Source organism: Pipra filicauda, unplaced genomic scaffold (genome assembly GCF_003945595.2).
Source record: "Pipra filicauda isolate LSUMZ 115617 unplaced genomic scaffold, ASM394559v2 scaffold112_size3218982_pilon, whole genome shotgun sequence".
Taxonomy (NCBI): domain Eukaryota; kingdom Metazoa; phylum Chordata; class Aves; order Passeriformes; family Pipridae; genus Pipra; species Pipra filicauda.
In genome coordinates, this window is record NW_024103574.1 from 2,153,728 (window position 1) to 2,175,026 (window position 21,299).

The window sequence follows — 21,299 nt, forward strand, 5'->3', positions numbered from 1 at the left end:
GAAGTGGCTTGGGAACAGTCTATGACAAGGGTTGAGCTCTCTGCAGAGAGACCATAACAAATTAGAGAGATGAGCAATCACCAACCATATGAAGTATAACAAGGGCAAGTGCTGGATTCCACACCTGGGACTGGGCAACCCTGGCTTTGTTTATAGACTGGGGAATGAAAGGTTGGAGAGCAGCACTGTGGAAAGAGACCTGAGGGTCCTGGTTCATGGCAAGTTGAATATGAGTCTGCGGTGCCCTGGCAGCCAGGAGGGCCAACCCTGTCCTGGGGGGCATCAGGCAAAGCATGGCCAGCTGGTCGAGGGAGGGGATTGTCCTGCTCTGCTCTGCACTAGGGTGGCCTCACCTTGAATATTGTGTGCAGTTTGGGGCACTGCAATATAAGAAAGTCACTAAGGTGTTAGAGAGCATCCAAAGGAGGGCGATGGTGAAGGGTCTTGAGGGGAAGCCATATGAGGAGCAGCTGAGGTCTGCTCAGCCTGGATAAGAAGAAACAGAGGGGAGGCCTCTTTGCCATCTTCAGCATCCTCATGAGGGGAAGCAGAGGGCAGACATTGACTCTTCACTCTCGTTTCCAGTGGCAGAACTCGAGAAAATGGCATGAAGCCAAGTCAGGGGAGGTTTAGGTTGGATATTAGGAGGTGGTTTTTCACACAGAGGGTGGTTGGGCACTGGAACAGGCTCCCAAAGGAAGTGGTCACAGCACTAAGCCTGTCTGAGTTGAAGAAGTGTTTGGACAACGTTCTCAGGCACACTGTGTGTGCCTTGGGGTATCCTACACAAGGCCAGGAGCTGAACTTGATGATCCTTGTGGGTCACTTCCAACTCAGCATATTCTACAATTCTATGATTGTATCAGATCACCAGAATGCTCCTCCAGCCTCCAGCCACTAAAATTTGGGCTTCAAAATTCCTGTTTCAGAGAGCCTAAAAAGTTCCACCCAATTATCCAATTTATGGCTTTTTGTTGTGGTGGTTTTTTTGCCTTGGTGCTGCCATTAGTGTCCACAATACTTTTTCCTTAGACACCATTAAGTGGTTGCTTTTCTCTTGCAGTTCTTACTTTCTTGCGTTTACACAGAATCACTGGTAGGACAATGGCAAGAGTGATGACTGCAATTGCAATCACTGCTATGATGATAAAGACTTCTGCTCCATATTCTGTAGGGGAGGAAAAAAGTGCAAGATTCAGTTATCAGAATCCATAATGACACAGTGCTACAAACTCTTAGCACTCGTTCCACTGAATGAAAAAAATGCTTTCTGTATTTTACAGTACCACAGAATTCAGTGTGAACTAAACACATTTTAACATGAATTTGCTGAACTGAGGTAAAGCTTTATTTCACCTGGTTCACACTAGGTTTTAATCTAGTTTAGTTAGTGCACTAAAATACCGTGCTAACACCACAAGAATAAATCAAACTGTTCCCCCTGTCCCTACATCACTTCCATCCAAGTAGGAATTTATTCTAGGTTATAAGCTAGAAAACACCAAGAGAAGAGTTTTCTATTTAAGTTGTAATTAAATTGTAATTTATCACTATTGTGATAAACAAAAATACATATTTAGATAGGGAAGTTAATCTGAGTTCATTTGCCAATTTTAGAAGAAGATTTTCTTATCTGGGGGAGAAGAAAGATACAGTACAGCAATGTGATATTATTTAAATAATATTGATGACTTTATATTGAAGAAAGTGTTATCCAGATTGTTTGTCTAAAATTTGACTGGCTGATTCGCTGACCACTCCTTAACTTATCTACCAGTAAAGAAGTCAATCTGCCAACCTCTGACCTTGTAATAGTAAAGAAAGTCTTAGTCTCACCATCTGCTTTAGGGGTAACTAAAGGTCAGTTCAAACTAAAGTCAGTGAATAGGTTTCTAGCACTCGTATGTTTTAGAGCTAATCCTTCAAGCACTTACTATGGGACCTCCTATTGGAAGAATCTGAGGGAAACAATGGTGAAAAAAAACAAAGCTGAAGGCTAGTGATGAGATCTGAAGCCTCAGTGACCGGTCATCAATTCAGACAATTTAATCAACACAGTTGAGTAAAACCCTAAAACAAACTCTAAATAGCTGAAGATGGTGGACTCTGACTTGAAGTGAGTTCTTCGAATGAGTTTCCATGTTCTGACTGTGTCTTCTAACTTACACAGTAAATGGTTTATAACAGGCATCCCAATTTAAAGACGTCTTTTTGTTAGAATGATAAAGACTGTGGTGTGACAAACGTCACACAGTACCCACCGTCGAAGACGCCCCTTTCTGCAGTGGTGCAGTGCATCACACTGGTTTGACCGTTACGGTCTTCTCTGCGGGACGGAACGAATCCCTGGACATAGAAGCAATAGTTCTTTGTGCTCTCAACGCTTACTTCAAATGTATGGCTTTTTGTTGTTGTATCTTTCTAAAAGGAAAAAAAAAAATATTTCAAGTGTCAACTCTTAAGGTAGCACAGAAATTGTGTAACTATAATACAGCTACAGAATATTAAAATTATTACAGAATGAAAACTAGAGTTAGACCTTACCTTTCCAGAACTTTGATCTTTCCAGTAGTAGAGTTTGTATTCCAGGTCATGCTGGAAAATATCTCTAATACTTTGAAAGCTTCCATTAGGAAACGTATATGGTGTAAGTGGATCTTGGATCACAACATTCAGTTCCGAACCTTTTTGTGTATAGTTCTTTATCTCTGGTTTTCCGATAACAGCTAAACAAAGATTTTTAGAATTAAAAAACTGATATCATCTTTTCTACGCAACATGCTCTTCTTTCTTCCACTCTTTATTAACTTCCCATCTCAAATCTATTCTGACTTTATGAAGCCAAAGTAATAGGGTGAAGTCCGGGGTTGTAAACAAGTATCTTCATCTAGTACACAATGTTAACAAAAGCTTTATGCCTGGATGTCTTCTCCAATATCAGCATGGCTATTGTAAGAATCTATAGAAAAAACCTTTAAGCTCAATCTAAATCTTGTTTAGGTCAATGGAACTAATCTTGAAAGGAAGTTTATAATAAGATTTAATTGGCAATCCTACTTACTCTGACTATAAGGGGTAAATTTTTCAGAAAGTGCATAAGGTGGTTCTTCAAAGTTATCCATCCCCGCGGGCATTACAGACAGTATGTGGGCTACGTAGGTCTCTTTTACATCCTTGAGCGCATCAGTAACATCACACTCTGTTTCTGTTGTCCGTATGCATTTTTTTTTAATGTCAGATGTCTGTCTGAAAAGAGCGAGAAAGAAGTGTCAACAGCTTCCAACCAGACACTTACATATTTAGATGCACTGAAAAACATTTTCCCCTTAAACTGTATAGATTTCCCTCATCCAGTAGAACAGTCTTGCAGGGGTATTAGGCTGAAAAGAAGAGAACACTTGAAGAAAACCTATTGTGTACAGCTGTATTTCACAATTCAAAGTAGAATCAAGCGAAGTAAGTATGATCCATATGACAGAAATATGTTATTGGACCCATATATGAATTAAACATTCAATTTTTTATATTAATGGATAGAAACCATAAGTAGTTCTGATTTTGCATTTTTCTGCAGTTGCAGAATTTATTTTTAAAAATATAAGATGCATAAATTACTTTGAATGTGTTATCCTTGATGCATGTGAAAACTCTTGCCTTAAGAAACATCAGTTGCTATAGGAAGCTCTATTGACACAGTTTAATGTGATAACAACTTCTCCGCATATATGTCACTTGGTTTTGCAACTATGCAGTGGCAAATGTTACTAAGAACCAGACAGTAGCAGCAAATTTCATTGCAGAATTATGATTTAAAAAATATTGACAAAAACTCTTATCTTGATTTTTAAGGAATAGAAAACATGTCCATTTACCTGAGAACTAGTAATGAGACCAGGAAAAAAGTGTTAATTTCCCATTTTACCTCCTAACAAGAAGGATTGAAAAAAAAAGTTATTACTCCATTTTTTTCCTTTTTTTTTTTTTTTGCTGGTGAATTAAGGAAAAGAAAAATTGTGTGATCTCAGCTGGAAGAGCAAGAGTGGTGACTTTTGAAATTAACAAATGAGTTTTCCTCAAAATAGATCACGTTTTATTTTCAAGAGTCACCTGAACTCCCTTCTTACTTCACCAAATTTCTTATGTCACAGATCAGTTATTGATAGTGTCACATGAGATGCTTTGAAAAGGGACAGAGATTTGATCTTTGGGATGAAACAAATGTATTCTGTAAACATACAGACATGAGAAAGCAAACATTTAAGCACACTTTGGAACAGCAACTTTTCTAAAGAGGTGCCTCTGTTGCAGAACTACACCTGATTCTACACAGATTTCAATTTTTTGCAAGCAAAACCACTGGAAAGAAACTCCAGATTCATGAATTTAATAAAATTTGTTCTGCTAAGTGTGTGCTTTTAAGTCTACTAATCTAATCACTCCCTTAAAGAATGAAAGAGCACATTCGGCCATTGCACTGATGTTTCATCCATTAGTCATGAGAGAGAGCTCTCATGCCACTTTTAGTTAGAGACAGAAGAGACTACAGTACCACTTTTTCATTAATATGTAGGAGGTTTGATGATGCATTTTCCCTTTGGGACAAATTTAATAATATTCTATGTATTAAAATGGGAGCTAAGAACAACACAGATTTATTACTGAACTTCATGGAAGTTTTTGTGCAGTTCTGAAAGGTGTGTTTAGACACTTTACATTAGCTGGCTACCTTTTATGTCCACAATATTTTATAGTTAACATAAAACATGATGACAGAGGACGTGTTGACAGAGGTAGAGGAACAAAGGTGATTTTTAGTGTTATCCAGCAAGACAAATTATTCATTTATTGTGATTCACCAATTAGAATAAAATGCAGACTCATTTATTAGACACCTCCCAAGACTGAAGACAAAAGACTCAGACCAGACACCTTGAAAAACATAAAAAAGGTGAAATTCTATCTAATACATGGTGTGTCGGACTGAGCACCAACTTCTTTGAAGTATCCTGGCCTAGAGCTCTCATGCAGCTGGCCTGCACCAAACCCCAGAACTGAAATACTGATCTCTAGCTCAACTCTCCATTTTTTAGAGTGGGCAAAACCAGAAGCCTGAACCACATATTCTTATAGTTGGATACAAAAAACTATTAACAGCTGGGTAGGGAATTCTCTTAAGTCCTAATGTTTGGGCTCTTTTCCTGTTACATTTACTGTCGAACATATTCAAACATGCTCTATTTGCGTCTTCTTCAATGGCCATTAATGGATATACCCTGGTGTTATCTACTTACCCGTGTATTTCTACAGTATAGAAGTAACCTGATGGTTTTGGCTGCCACTGTAGTATAGTTTTAAAATTGATTGAAGACCAAGTTATATTGACTGCTGTCGGTAGTGCTGCATAGCCTTTAAATACAGAAAAGAGAAAAATATCAGTCATATGATATGTAATTCCTGTTTCCCTGCAGTTGCTGTTTAGTTAAATGAAGCAGTTGCTGTTAATTGCTACTCTGAAAAGTTGTTTTGGGGGAAAAAACTCAGTCCTACCATCTGGGCTCATGCTCATCTTTACTAAAGGAATGTGTCCTGGCAGAAGTGAGAAATATGAGAAGAATATTATTTTCTGTTTTACAACTCTCAAATCGATGAATTAACTTATTTGGAATTCTGTCTAATTAGCCCTTTTTGATTCAAGACCTCTGAAGACGATACAAAAGCTTGAACATGCAGAATGTTCAAGCAGCAAATAAATGTGGTGCAGTTCACCAGGACTCTTGGCCCCCACAAGCGGATGGGAGTCCGCCGCGATGATCCACGACAGCCACCGCTGCTTCGGGGAACGGTCTGGGAGGAAGCTGGATGGGAAAACCCCTCGCGCCTCTGTAACCTCTGGAAATCCAGGGTTTAACTGAGCGATATCCTACTCGTTTTCAAATTACCACCTTCTCTATCTCTTCGGCAAGCTCGGAGCTGGGGCAAGGGAAGGAAATCTTGCAACCTCACCGCAACTGCCGACCCCCGAGGCTGCCCCCGCTCCCCAGCAGCGCCCCGGCCGTGGACAGTGAGGAACTCCCCAGAAGCCAATCCTTGGTGGCCCGAGCAGCGGCCGCCGCGGTCCCAGGGCGAGTGCCCGGGTGAGCGCCGCTGTCCCGCGGCCACAGGGCGAGTGCCGAGAGCCGCAGTCCCGGGGCCAGTGCCGCTGCCCCCCTTCCCGCGGCTCTTCTCGGGCTCCCTCGGGGACACCCCGTCCGAGGGGTCCGAGGGACCGAGTCCCGGCGCCGATCCCCCCGTCCCCTCCCCGTCCCTCTGCCCCGCCGTCCGTCACGCACCGGCGGCGGCCAGGCGGCACAGCAGGGCGCTCAGCAGCAGGGCCTGTCCCGGGGCGGAGGAGAGCAGCATCCTCGGGGAGCGGATCTGACGGGTCCCGACGGGTCTAAGGGCGATGAGTGCGGCGGGGCGGGAAGCGCTGGCTTATATCGGCAGGGAGAGGCGGGGACCGCGGCGCCTCCCGCGGGGCAGCCGGCGCGGCCGGCGGTGGGAGCGGCGGTGGGAGCGGCGGGGGCCGGCGGGACACGAAGGGGCAGGGAGTGTGGGCGGCGGAAGCGCCTGGGTTGAGCAAGCGGAGCCGGGGATCTTCGAGGAAAGCCGTGAGGAGAGGGGCCCTGAACCGCGACCCCGGACACACCTGGACGTGCCTGCAATCCGTGTCCCCCTGCCTGTTTGGTGTACCCATACATTTGTACCGCCCCTCGCTTCCCCTCTTGGAGTAGTGGTGAAACTGGACACCACTGGATAACCAGTTTCATCCACTGCCAACCTTTGGCTTGGCTGTCGAGGGGCAAACAGCACCCCAGCTCGGAAATGGCTGCTCTGTGAGGCAGCTGGTCATGCAGAAGTGATGTTGGGTTAATTAGCTTTGATCCTGTACATTCTGAAGGTCTAAATATGTCAGTCCTTGCCTCTCCATGCAGAACGTCGGACACGGGTGCTCAGCAAGATGACATGCTCTATTTCCTAAGGCCTGAGAACGTGCACCCTGTCAAGGCTCACCTGTCACACCAGACAACAAGTAAGTTTCAAGTGTTCAGGGCTCACCTCTCCCACAAACCAGGGGCCTATTAACCCTTTTCCTACAAGCTCACATTGGAAAGGTATGCAATTTTAACTGGTAACAGGGAATCTGCCTCTGACAGAGGGTTTTCTGAATCTCAGCCTTTGTGCCAGGCTCCCTGGCCCCTCTGGGATGTGTGTGGCTCTCACAGTGCTCCCTTTCTAAGCAGTTTAACCGAGCTTCGGAGCCGGAGGGGTGCGTACTGCAGTTCTGTCTAATACTCAAGCTCTAGAGGGAGCTGTGTTCGTACTGAGCTCAGGGACCTGCCTCAGGAAGGTGGGAAACAGACTATGCAGTAGAACCTGTGTCATAGTTCAGGCAGATATATACATTTACAGTCTTAAGCTGACTCTTCTTTTTATTTTGATGCTGCTTTGTACGATGCATTTGGAATATATAGGTAAGAGACTAATTGGGAAGTTTCATATTTAATTGCCTTTAATTTTCATGATTAACACATACTTAGATGCAAGCAAGCAGTTCCGTCTCATAATGCAGAATAAATGCGTATGGACCAAACTACAATATCTATTTCAACCACAGCCTGCAATTCATATAATGTGTTTCAAGGCACACCTAAACCCTGGATTTCTAAATTACCGAATCCAGCCATACACCTTCTCATTTTCCTGCCCTGCTTTTGATCAAATTTCAGCCATGTCTCTATGTAGTTGAATGCCAGCATTACATCAGCCAAAAATATTGGATGCTTTTAACCTGGTGTAGAATACAGATCCTGTGTGTCTAGCTTTTCAAGATTGTGACCTTATAAGATCACAGTTGATTTTCAGAGGACTTTACAAGGAGAAACAGTAGTCACTTGTTTAAAGAAAAGAGATGCTTATATGAAACTTTAAGATCACCTTTAGGCTTTAATTTCACCTAATTTCCTTGTAGTTCCGCCACAAAAGATAGAAAATGGGTCAGCAGGGGTTTCCAGTTTTTATGTAGGTAATCTCAGGATCCCCTTCTCTTTCTCATCCTTCTCATTACCACCTCTTCTGCCATGAACTCCCATACTTGAAATAGGTGAGGAACCATCCAGATGCTGTCCAGACTAACTGGTGTGACCACTGTTACCTTATTCCTGTTGCCAGCAAGATATTTCAGTGTTCGTTAGCACTAAGCTTTTAGATGTCCTTCTCCATGCTGCAGAATGAGGAGAGGCCACTAGTTTGCCAAAGTAAACAGTTTAAACCAGCTTACCTACCAGCTGAAGGGAGTTGTGTGGTTAGAGGAAATTGGATAACTTTACCGAGGTAACCATTCTGAGGGAATGAAGTTGAAGGGAAAATTTGAAAGATGGGGGAAAGACAGCATGCCAGTGCTGCTAGATCAGGCTGGCAAGGGAAGGGTGTGACAAAAAAGGGAGAAGTACTGAGGTGAGGAGCTGCTGCAGCCTCTGCTCTTCTTGCTCCTCTTGGCCCAACTGCTTGGCACTGCCTGGCTCCAGTGAGAGGAACCTCACAGTACCTGACATGGGCTGATGCCCCTACATGGAAGTCTGCTCAGCAACTAGTGACTTAACTGTGACATTCTGGTCGCATTTCTTGCCCACTTCATGGTATTTTAGCAGCTCATTTAACACAGAAAAATCGCACCTTATTTCAAACATATGTTGCTACATGCAAGCAAGCATTCTGCTGACATAGAGTTTTGGCAATTTGTTGAGAAACTTAGTATTTGGCTCCCATAGTGTAACGTCGAAATGTAAGCATCATCTCTGTACATGTCTCTAACCATTTTAGTCATCCTCTGCTTATTTTACAATGTGCAGAGAAAAAAATTACTCCTAAGATGAAATCCACATTTTCCTGATACAATCATCTAAATGAAAGTCAAATTAATTTATTTAAATGTTGAAATAAGTGGAACATTTCTATTGGTGGAAGATCTTCCTGTGATTTTTTAGAATATATGGGAGACATGCAATAGCACAAGCCTGGCTGCATGTTTTGGGTTAGATGACCTCTTCCACTCTGTGACATCTTCACCCTGGTGAAATGAATGGAGTCAAGGTTGTTCACCATTGGGAAGGTTTGCCAGATTACAAGCAGATTCTACAGATTTTCTTCCCTTGATATGTATGTTACAGAACCAATTCACATATTGATTATGGGAAAAGTGAGGAGAAAAACAAAACTAAATCTGTACAACTCCTTTTTCTTTTAATGAAATACATGTATCTATTTTTACTGTATGACCTACCAGGTCCCCAAACTGGTTCACTTAGAGAGAGCTACAAAATAATTCCTTGCTTAGCAAAGCAATTGCAACACTGTGTTTTCTGTACTGTCATATATAATTGTTGAAGTGTAATGCCTCAGGTGACATCAGTGACAAATTGGTTTCTTTACGCTGATCGTTTTGCAAGATTGTAAGTAAAATGTAAGTAAAATTTTGTAATACTTATTAGTGTTTTGAAATTTTGTAGTGTCACAAGACATTCATCTTCCCTGCTAATATAAAAGTCAGCAATATTGTCATGCTCAATAGTGTAAAATTTACTCGTGAGTAAGATCTGAAATCCCTGGGAGCTTTTTCCAAAATGAAATTGCTCCTGATATTTCTCTGGAATTTTAGATCTTTGTTTAATTTGTCTTAGTGACCCATATGATAGGGTAATTAATGTAATTATACAGTGAATTGTATTTAATTACAAAGTTTAGATAGACAATCTCTGAGTTGGTACCTGCTTCTTTAAATATCTCAACATTTCTCTTGCAGAGCTGCTGTCTCAAATGCCATGTTATAAATGCACCCACAGACTCACAAATACCACAGTGTAACAGTATTTTTAATTAAGAGGCTTTGTATAATGTTGTAAAATTGGCTACCAAGTTCCCTTTTTGATGCTTACTCTGTGGTAAGCAATGTCACTTAACTAGTGTAATGGAGTGAAGAATCAACATTCATACCTAAAAGTAGCTGTGTTTATTCCCGAAGTCTCCACACCAGTGAAAGCCCCAGTACGGTGAATCACTTGTGCATCCCTGATTTTCTTTTTATCTAAATAATTGTAAATGATTCTATGATTCTAAAATTACCTTGTGATTTTACAAGATCATATGTAGCTTAACTATATGTTAAGATAACAGAGTACCACTGGGATAGAACTAGTTTAAAATTTAAATCCAGTTCTGACATTATTGGATCTTCATTTCACTTTTAGAAAAAAAGTAATGAATAAGCAAAGTTGATATAAAAATTGAAATCTGCAAAAGGTGTTTCTTACAGGAGAATCACATGGACAACATGAATTTCTTGTTGACAGTAGAAATCATGAAGCAAATATTTGTGTTTTTTTCTGATATTCTGCTTTCAATATTTGTGTTGTTACCACATTAGTCATACACATATCTCTTTGTTTGTCATATTGATACTTTAAAAAGAGACACTAGCAAAAGAACAAATCTTATGTGAGTTTTTGGGTCTGGATAGGCTTTGGGATCCTGTGTGGAAATGATGCCTGCTTGGGGGAGAGGCATCCCGGGGAGGGAGGCTTTGAGCCTTTCCCACACTTGTCATCATTGCTTTGGTGTTAACTCCAAGTTTCTATTTCTTACTCACAGAACTACGTGTGATGCATTTATTATCCTTTTTGAAATTTTGTTTTGCAGCATTATTTCCTAAAACGGAATTTGACCAGCAGATTTGTATGCATTTAATTTCTGTGATCTTCAGGAACACCTTGGGGTAAATACTATTGTGTAAATGAAAATTTAAACTATGCTTTGGTTAGTATGATGCGTAGACGACTTCAGAAAGCGGATGTCGACAGCAATATCACAGCTGCGTTGAGAGGAGTGGTGGGGCACCGCTGCAGTGCTGTGTACAGCTGTGTTTGTTTACTAGTGACGCTCTCCTGCTAGAGGGCAAGCAATTACAGAAGTAATAATGAATGTCATTGAAGCGCAACAGAAATTATGGAGATAGAGACAGTAAACTGTATCGATTCCCTCTGTGCCAAGGTGCTTTTGGCTGGCCAAATCAAGCTGTTGCTTGTGATTCTGTCTGTCTTCACTTTATTCCAGGTGTTGCACCACGATTGTGAAGTAGGTTCTTGGGGTATTTAGTTTACCCCATAATATCTTAATGACATTGATTGATCTTGCAGTTCTCATGCATCTCTCTTGTAGGATTTATCTTTCCCGAATGACGCTAGACACAACTGCAACTACCAGACCTTATTTACTTAGTTTTTTTTCTCGAGCCTTGGGTTTGTGAGGAAGAGACTAAACTGAAGAAAAGGCAATATAAATGTTAAGTGACAATAAAAAGGAGGCAAGTACATTAACAGTAGCATCTTTTTTTCATATTAAATCCAGTCTCAGCTCATGACTCTTTACATTTGAGGACTGAAATAAATGTGTTTTACTAGGCAGTTATTTGTAACTGTTAGAAAAACTTATTTCCCATTCTCACCAACAGTTAAAACCCAGTGATTTTTAAATATTAGATGTGGCATATATAACTTCTCAGTGAAACTAGAGCTAGTCAAATTCAGTGTTCTTTAAAAATATTTGCTGTAAGCATGCCTTGAAGGTTAGGCAATTACATGGGTAAAATAAACAAAGCTTAAATTTGAACAAATGTGATCTCTACGCTGTCATTAAACTTAGGAACTGTGAGAGAGGAAAATGTAAACAGCACTCTGACTTTGCTATTATAATGTTTAATCCTCTTGTAAAATAGCTTTCTCTTTTGGAGTAATTTGATACAACAAAAAACATTCTGCACTAACCAGCAAAATTAAATTGAGAATTTCTTTAATATCCTGCATCTCTTTGTTTATGCTGCCTTTATCACTAACCTGGGGGGTGAGTAGATTAAAGATAACTGGAAAGTGGATCAGCTTAACTGCAGGAGAATAATTCTGGATTATATTATATATTATATATTATATATTATATATTATATATTATATATTATATATTATATATTATATATTATATATTATATATTATATATTATATATTATATATTATATATATAAGCCTGCTATACCAGTGCAGTTCATCTGTTGAACAGCCCAGGAGACTTAATTCTGAAATTATATTTCCAAAATCTGCTTATGTGTGTCAAACCCAAGGAGAGTCAATGAGCTTATCGAAAATAAATTTGACTTTTTAAAAAATATCAGAAGTTCCCAGTTAGGACTGGTGTATATAGGGAACTTTTTTTACTATCATGCATTTTGAATTACAGTCTGTGCACCAGTAAGGATGTCAGGTAGATATGGCTTTGATTCTCCAGCTTCAGGCAGTAGATTGCTGTGTCCTTTCTGTCATGCTTCTATTCCATCACAGTACCCCATTTTTCTCCTTCCTGGGGAACACTAGCTGAGTAGTGCTGCACACTGCATACTGTATGTTGCTATACCTCACTACAAGAGTCAGCATTGATTCCCTCCTTGATTGGAGGCAGCCTTTAAAATTCTGAAAGTTTTCTGTACAATGGGAAATGGTTGATTTCTAATAATTCTCATGTATGAGCCACAGTACAGTCTTTATTTTGAGCTTTCTAAGTTTCTATTGCAATTAATTAAGTGAAAAAAAATTATCATAATCACTGGAATTTAATATACTTGTGTTTCTATTTTCCTCGGAAAATGAAGCATGTCAATGATAGCTGGAATATAATATTGAATATGAATTCATAATATATTAGTTACTGTATGTGATTAAAGAAAGGCTTTTGGTCAGAGATTTTGAAAATAAATAATGGTATGTTGTTCAGAAAAATATATCTAAAGTTGTATCTTATTCTTTAGTAAAATCATAATGGAAAGAACACTACCCAAACACTACGTGTATTATCTATTTAACTTGACATAATTGCTCACAGCTTACTGAATAATTAAATATTACTGCAAAGTGACATTATTAAAAAAAATGAAACAACAGTGTAAATAAGACATAAAATTTACTAAAATTAGTATACTTATACCCCCAGTGTCAGACTTGAAATTTTGTTTTCAAGGAACAAAGAAAATAATAAAGTACATAAAAGGCTAATGCAGCACCACTGATTTAAGCATTACATTCCTGTGTGTGGAGCAATCCTCCTGCAGCAGACAGCACACAAATGCATTCTTTCACCATATCAGGGGGCTGACAAAGTGCACATCTAGTGACTGTGTGAATTGTTTTAGCAGTTAGTAAAGAAGGGAAGAGAGGAAACATCCAGTAACCAGTATTCAGCTAGAAAAGCTGTGAGGTTTGTAGCAAAGAGCTGAATGTTGAACCCTGCAAATCTCAAGGATTTTAAAATAACTACATCATTATATTTTATATTTTAATGTCTTAGGAATCGAGTTAGGGTCTTTTGTAAAGCCTAAATGCTGGCATTCCAAACTGTTAACTTTGAACATGTAGCTGTTTGATTAGCTCGGTTTAGAGCTTTGTGAGTGTATTTGAAAGGAATGTAAAGTACATAGAGGAAATATGTTCTTACGTTGAGTGTTTTCCTTAGAACAAAAACTAAAAATGAATAACATTGATCAGTCTGAATTTCTAGTTCTTTTGCCCATAAAGAATAGGTACTTCCAGATTATTCTATTAACAGCTAGATAGGCTAGGATTTTAAGTTTGAAAAACTGATTTTATTTTAGTCCGGATATCTTGTTCTTTCTCCATGACATTTAACTTCAAAATAATGTCAGACTAGTTTTTGTTTCCTGGAATCAGTCTCCATCATCTAAACCACACTGACTCCTGCTGAGACCCACAGGAACATGTTGGACTATACATCTCTTCTTTTTATAAACTCAAAACTAACTTGCATTTAGACAAACATCAGAACTATTCACTTTTTAAAAACAATAATGTAGTATAAGACAAAAGAGAAATGTAAGTTCTTATTAAATGAAAGTTTCCTACTCATTCTTTCCTACAAAACATAGTCCTGCCCTCCGTGTTTGCTCTTTTCTCCACAGTCTTTCATGGGTTGCAGTAAACTTGGCAAGTCCCTTTAGATCCTTAGAAAAAACTTCTTTTTAAACTCAGTTAGGAGAGTTGGCTTTATATTTGTTCCCTGATCTTCTCAGTAATCTCCCATTCTCTGCTTTTACTGCAGGCTTCTTCTTCTCATTCATTCTTTTTCTCCTTTTCTTTTTAGCAGAACATAACATACAAGACAAAATAAACTGCAAACATCTAATGAGATAGCATCTGTTGCACCATTAAGACAGATTGTAATTCTGCAATAAAAATTCCTTTGTAAGAAGGATTTTCCAGGTCCTCCTTATGAATAAACAGTCCCTAAACATCTTCTACATCTGGGATGATGACCTAGAAGAATTAGAGTTTGAGAATTGCCTCAAACTGTTCATTGAGAACCAGATTCTCCTGAACAGGATGCACAGAAGACATCCCTTCAAAAGAGAGGTCTAATCATCACCAAAACCCAGAAGTTATAGTGAGTAGGACAAACTGTAATTATTCTCCTCGGGCCTCTAAGTCACAATTGATTTTATTACACAGTACTTACATCTTCATTTCCAAAAATAGTTTCTAAATCACTATATGGCAAGTTATTTACTAGATGTGGTTTAAAAAAAACTAAAACCAAACCCAGCATTTTCCATCACCACATTTAAGTGGCATTTCATATTCTTTTCGTGTAACAGAAGTGCAATTCAATTCAGAATGCACGACAGAGACATACAAATTTCAGAAACATGATGCTTATCAACTTGAGAAATGACCAATTCATATGTCCTTGAGTTGTGCTCATGAAAATAAAATTCGTACTTATGTAATGAAGTTCAGTTTAACAGAGTAATAGCAGCACTTCAGCATATACAGGGTGCACTGTTTGAGAGGAGGGTTCCAAACAGGATGGCTAGATTTGTGTGTCTCCTAACTCCTCAGAAAACCAATAAGCCTAATGTTTAAACAGTATGCAAAGCAAGTATAATCTTCCCCTGTTAATCAATGCAATTTCTACTTCTTTTTCACTTTGTCTTTTGGCAAGAGGATGTAAGAAGGGAGAAGTAAATAGAATAAGGTTGGGTCTGATAAGAATGCAGAAGCATATTTACGTTCATATGGGTACAGAGATACACACAGATACAGCCCAGTATAGCTCATGCTGAATCACGTACAGGTACGTCCAACAGTTAATCTTGTTGGAGGTGGTTCCCATTTTCTAGTGCAGGTCCTATATGTAGGGGAAAAAAATGACTGTACAACTTGCATAGTTTCTGCATAGATGCCTTTGTGCCAATAAAGGTCATTGAGTACCAACTTAATAACAACTCTCTGAGCTAGCAGCATATTAGTTTTTGAAAGATATAGAAAGATTGGGAAAGATTTAGTTAGATATGCGTAGCTTTGCCCTTCCCTGTGAATAATTTGTAGCATCAATGCTAATCTTTTTCTTTATCAAATATAATGCTGTGCGATATTGCAAGACACTAAAGGTAGGTAACAGTGCGCTGATCAATTAGCAGTCTCAAGAAGGGTAAAATAGACTGTGGACCTGCTGTTGCAGTCCTTGATAGTGTTTCCACTTTCCTGCTTTTTTTTTCACGATCAGCCCTGATAAATTTTCCCAAAATGCTTTAGAAAAAAGAAGACTATATCATTATCTAGATTACCCAGTTCCAATTTTAAATATTACTCTATTTTGTTAATAACTTTGTTAGAGTTTTAAGATCTTCAAAGTATTTCAATTAAACATAAAATCTGGCTAGGCAAACTTGAACTGCATTTTTCAAACGTTTCACAGGATCCTTTTCTCCCTCTCTCCTCTTATTCTGAGAAGCATGATTGACATAGGCACTTCTTGACAAATAGCAGAAGCTTGAGCTGAGATTGCATCACCTTGGCATTTTAAAATCTCAGGAGGAATTTGAACCCTAGGTGCTGCATTTTCAAACACTTAGTACTGCCAGGCAGAGACAGACATTCAATGGGGGAGGTGAAATTCCATTAACAGAGGCTAGAATTGGTTGGATTTCAGCTTCCAAACTCATTTGATATAATATTTAAGCTCTTATGGTATAATTCTGCTTATATCCAGACTTGCTATCTTGTGTTGAGTCCAAAGCTATGACCTCAGAATCTGAAAGATTGCATCCAGTCCTTCTGTTTGTGAATATTTTACAAATTCTCAAACTCATTCAAATTCAGTAAGTGATTATTCTTTGTTACTTGTTTGAAAAGACTGACTGAATTAATTGGGAATTCATGTAGTGGTGTGTAAAATACACAACTAAAAGTTTGGATTCTTAACAAGGCTTTTGAGTTAAGCATGCACTAAGAATTTTCTCTTTCATTGGTTGTGCTAGTTCCTAAACCTTCCTATGATAAAGATTATGATACTTCCATTTTTAGGAAAGAAAGGATGTAGCACTAGGTACTGGAACTCAGACATTTTCTGAATCTTAATATGGCCTGTTTTGCCCATGAATTGACTAATGCAATGCTCAATGTTTCATCTGAAACAGGAATCTGAGGAACAAAAAATACTAGACTCACAAAAGCTGTTATGGAGTACTTGAAAGAAAGGATGGAGTCGGACATTTTCTTGGACTTAGATTCGATGGCACAGAAGAAATTTGAAGTCAAAAGAAACTAAGAGAAGTGCACAGGAAGGCACATTTTCTTGCTGCCAGAAAAGAAACAGGCAAGTTTTGTTCTGCTTCTTTGGATAATTTGCCAGTGATCAGCAGTGTAGACTCCCATTTGATAAAGGCAGGCAGAGAACCAGCTTTTATTAGTCTCTTTGGCCATCTCCCCTTTCTCTGTCTTCTGTAACTTACATTCGTAACTTGATCTAATTTAATTCTGAAAGAAAACTCTGTTCTTTAAAAACGAATGTTGCAGTTAAAAATGCTGTTAAGTTAAACTGGCACTCAGGTTAGTCTCTATAATAGCTCTACATTTTGCCTTGATCACTTGGCAAATACAGCTTGTGTTCCATATGTTTCCATAGTTGTTGCTCAGCAACTAATTCCCCTATTAGTTGTGAGGTTTAATTGCATTTACCCGGCTGAGTTCTCCATCTCCTTTCAGGTCTGTTCCACCAACTCTTCCAGTTCTCTCTCTGTCAGAGAATGCTAAAGTGTGTACTACTGAGGAAGATCAAAAACTACCTTCCATTACTAATCAGGCATAAATTCTCTCTAGATCTGAGAGAAGTTGTCAGAAGATTTTTCAATTACAACCTAGATTTATAATTTGAAGGTATGTAGTTCATAACAAGTTTGAACCTGTCAAACCTGGAACTGAGTTTTAGATCACATAGTTCTAATTTATTTGCAATCTCTATATAGTTGTGCAACTCTGTTAAAAGAACACATATTCTAATCTTATTTACACATAGCACTGAGGTATTGCTAAGTGCCATTCTCAGCTTGACAGATGAGCTTAGTGCAAAACATCTATTTCAAATGTTTTGATTTGATGCTCTGAAATTCTACAGCGCATAATGTATTTGAAGAACCAAATTATTCTGCCTTATTGTTCTCAAACTCTAGCCAACACCAGAACAGTAGTGTGAAGTGAAATGTTTTACAATAATTTGCTTTCAGAGCCAGAAATAATTAATACAAGGAAAAAATATATATTCATTACATCTTTTCTTAACTTGTTTATTTCCTGTATAGTTTACTTGCTCCAGATAAGTTAACTGTAACAGCAAGACTGGAATATGCAAACAAATATAGAGAAATCCTGTGACAAAGAAAGTTGCACAGGTTTAACTATATTAGCAAATATTTTCAGCATAAATCCAACTTCACCAGTAATCAGCACCAGAACTGTGTGCTAGATTTTTGTTTCAAAACTCTGATATTTTTTTGCTTTTCATTTGGTCTCTTTATCTGAGGCCAAGTGAACTTTTCTTTTTTGTCCCTTTTTTTTTTGGAGCAGAAATGTTGCTTGATGTATTTCCTCACATGCAGCAGCAGGTAAAAAGTGTATGAAAGACAGACACAGGATTTCTGAAGAAGAAGATGTGACATCAGAAATAGGGAAGTTTGGAAATTGTGGCTTTTCAGCACATTAGGACACTTTGTCATGCCCTAATGCAATGCTGGATCCTACTTTAACTTGATCTGTGTTAAATGCCTCTTACCATTCCCTCTTCTAATCAACATGTTCTCAGAAACTCTAGTGTCTGTGCAAACTACCTAGTACAAAGTTTTGAATACGAGATTGACAATTCTGAAGTGTTATCACACACTTTTTAATGCGTAAATGGCTATAGAACTGCGAGGCATAGAAGAAACGGGCCTGGGTTTATTAATGCCTGTGACATTTAGGAAAAAGTGTATCTAGCTAATTCAGTTTGGACTATTTTATTTTTTGCTTTTCTATGAGGAGAAATAGAAGTAGGCCACGAAGTCATATGAATGCTCTTATATTTATTGTATTGGTGACAGTTGCTTATTTGCTGCATGATTTTATTGCTTCCTTATTTTTACTTCTGTTTACAACTATTAGTCCCTGTTCTCTTTTCTTAGAAAGGCAGTTTTTAGAAGACAAAAAAGGACAACTCCCCATGAATAACATCTTGATTTATCTGGGTACTTCCAGACAGAAAAATAAACAGATATAATTTGAAGGAATAAATTTCCAAGAATATCTCCAAAAGTGATATTATACACATGTGGAATCAATATTATTTAGCATGCTTCATGGCAGTATTTAGAACATGTTATTTCTTTACTTGTTTTTGATATGTTAAAGTTTCTAGTAGTAGGCAAATGGTTAGGGGAGTTTGCTGAACTTAAATCAGGTATTGAGAAAAGTTTCTGTGTGAAAAAGCTATAAGGAAGACCTTGTTATTAATTAGGAATTTAACCATGATTTCCAAATTCCAGGGGTTTTTTTGGGCAGAAAATTCATGCAGCAGCTAGTGAACACCTTAACATTTTAGAGCTTTTTATCCTTAAAGAAATAAGTAAGTGGTGAAGCTAGCGATACAGAATCTCTCCCATGTTAAAGATGAGTCTATAGTTCATGTTACAAAAGGCATGTATTGCACTGTCTGACACTGCTTATATGAAGATTGCAATGCAGAATATGTCTTGGCCTATTTAAAGATGCACTGGCACCTCCATCAATTTTCCACACCTTTTGGAATGAAGTTGGTTGCATGTACAGTACACTTAAGTGGATTTGAAGCCATAAACAGCATTTTCAGTTTCCTGTGGGCTTCCACATAATAGGGTAAACCACAATGGTCTCTTGACCTCTACCAAGCATTTTATACCTGTCAGACAGAAAGAAGTGAAACTACTTTCTGTAAGAGATCAGATATCTGAAATTTTCGGAATGGAGAAGGTACAGTGAAAAGGGAGAGTACAGAAAAAGTGCAAAAAGGGAAGATATTTAAATCAGTGGGATGTTACTCCATTATAAAGAAAGATGTTTTTTTAAATACTTTTTTATCTAATATAATGCTAGAATTCCATATGTCTTTGCATCGATATAGTTCCCTGTGACTGAAGTTTCTTAGTATCATCTAAACAGAGGTTTAGTATCATCTAAAAAGTGGTTTAGTCTGAAGTCTGTGAAAGTTGATAAAGCTTACAGAAAATCTTTGTGATCTTGCAAGCATTTTCCACCTCTTTATGAGGCAGAGAGGTGATAATGCAGCCTTTCAGACTGTCCTCTAGGAAAATGAAGTTCTTCCAAAAAATAAATATGTAGTTTGAAATAACCAGTCACAGTCGTATAAAGATCTGTAAAACAAAAGGAGTGTTGTTGGCTTTCCCCCTACAATGGTCAAGAGAGAACTTACACTGTGGACAAGAGGGTGAATGAGCTACGCATCAGTACTTAAGTAAGTGCTTTTAAGGTTCACCTTCAATCCTAATTGTCAGCCAAGATTTCTAATTCTTCCATCTTTGCAGATAGGTAATACAGTGGTGAGATGGGCCTTATGATTCTTCATACATCATTAGGATTCCTAAGAGGTACCACGAGCAGCAAATAAGATACTAAAAGCAGTACAGTAAGTTAATAAAAGGAAACAATAATCTAATCTGCTAATGGTCAATAACTATTCCAATGACTGAAGATTTTAACAGAGCAGCCAATATAAATGGTACACTATGGCTATTACTAGATCAAGATCAAGTCCACCACTAAGCCCCTAAGCATCACATCTGCATCTATTTTGGTGAACCATGAGGGGAAAAAAAGCCTGTAAAAAGGTGCTCAGACACTTGATTTGAATGTTTTCTCCTTCTTAGCAAATAATCTTTAAAATGGTACTTGTATCAACAATTCTTTTTCTTTGAAATGAGTTAATTTAGATGTTATAATTTAGGTCTTATCTGCTCTACCAAAAGGAAAGTATTATTGCATCTATAAACCAGTCCTCTTTTTCTCTCTTTTTTTTTTTTCATCCAGTGTAACTGACAACTATAATTCTGTTTTGTGTCTTTTGATGCATATATTTCTGCTATTTCTTTATTGTTTGTCGTAGCCAGAGGATGAAACTTATTTTTTTGGTCCTTTATCTTTGCTCCATGCTAACATTTTATAAAACACTTTCTCTGATTCCTTACAGAATAACAAATGGAATCTTTAATTTAAAGATATTTAATAATGCAAATGTCTTTCTACAAAAAGAACATAGTGAAGATTATTCCAGTATATGTATGAGAGCCACAGAATTGTGTTGAAGCCTTTAGAGGTATGGTTTTGTTTGCAGCAGGGGTGGGGCTGTGTGGTGGCAAACAAGAAACTAGTGAAATAAGTGGAGTTTACACTGCAGCTACCTTACATTTGTAAGTGGCTTTATCTAATCTATACATAACTTAAAAATTTTCAGTTCTATCAACAATTATATTTTTAATGGTCCACTGTAAGGACAGAAATAGAGCAATGAGCATGCAAAATACAAAAATATAGAAAACTCCAAACCATTTAGGATTTTATGACTCTAAGATTTCTACTGACAGTGTAAAGAAGACAGAGTAAAGGCACTGATTAAAATGTAAATAACTTTTTAATCAGATGAATTTTACTTACCACTGTCATCCATCAAGTAATTTTTAGTGCAATCAAAGCTTGAGATTTGTTTCCTCTACAAAAACATTATAATTGCATTTTCAATGCTCTTCAGACTTTGTTTATCTCTACCACAACAAAAAAATCTGTATTGCCATGACTTGAAATATGAGAATAAAGGCATAGCCTATAGCTCCCATTTAACTTTCTGTCAC

The 21,299-nt window shown here is 38.1% G+C and overlaps 1 protein-coding gene and 1 long non-coding RNA gene across 4 annotated transcripts in view; both read right to left on the bottom strand.

The window, feature by feature from the left end:
* Positions 1-403: 403 nt before the first annotated feature.
* F3 (coagulation factor III, tissue factor) overlaps positions 404-21,299 on the bottom strand; it is a 59,425-nt gene continuing 38,529 nt past the window's right edge. For 2 of the 3 annotated variants that reach the window (XM_039383340.1, XM_039383343.1), the window contains exons 4-8: positions 5,292-5,406; positions 3,062-3,246; positions 2,545-2,726; positions 2,262-2,421; positions 404-1,168 (exon numbers count right to left, since the gene is read on the bottom strand). In XM_039383340.1, the coding sequence (XP_039239274.1) occupies positions 1,029-1,168; positions 2,262-2,421; positions 2,545-2,726; positions 3,062-3,246; positions 5,292-5,406 (782 nt within the window). In that variant the 3' untranslated portion in view covers positions 404-1,028. Of the gene's footprint in view, positions 1,169-2,261; positions 2,422-2,544; positions 2,727-3,061; positions 3,247-5,291; positions 5,407-6,329; positions 6,468-21,299 lie in introns of those variants that run through there. The other variant, XM_027712004.2, reaches the window with a different exon arrangement.
* Positions 13,020-20,695, bottom strand: LOC120323639. Its single transcript, XR_005564298.1, has 2 exons — positions 19,658-20,695; positions 13,020-18,062 (listed from the first exon to the last, which is right to left on the bottom strand). It is a non-coding gene; the product is annotated as an uncharacterized LOC120323639 (long non-coding RNA).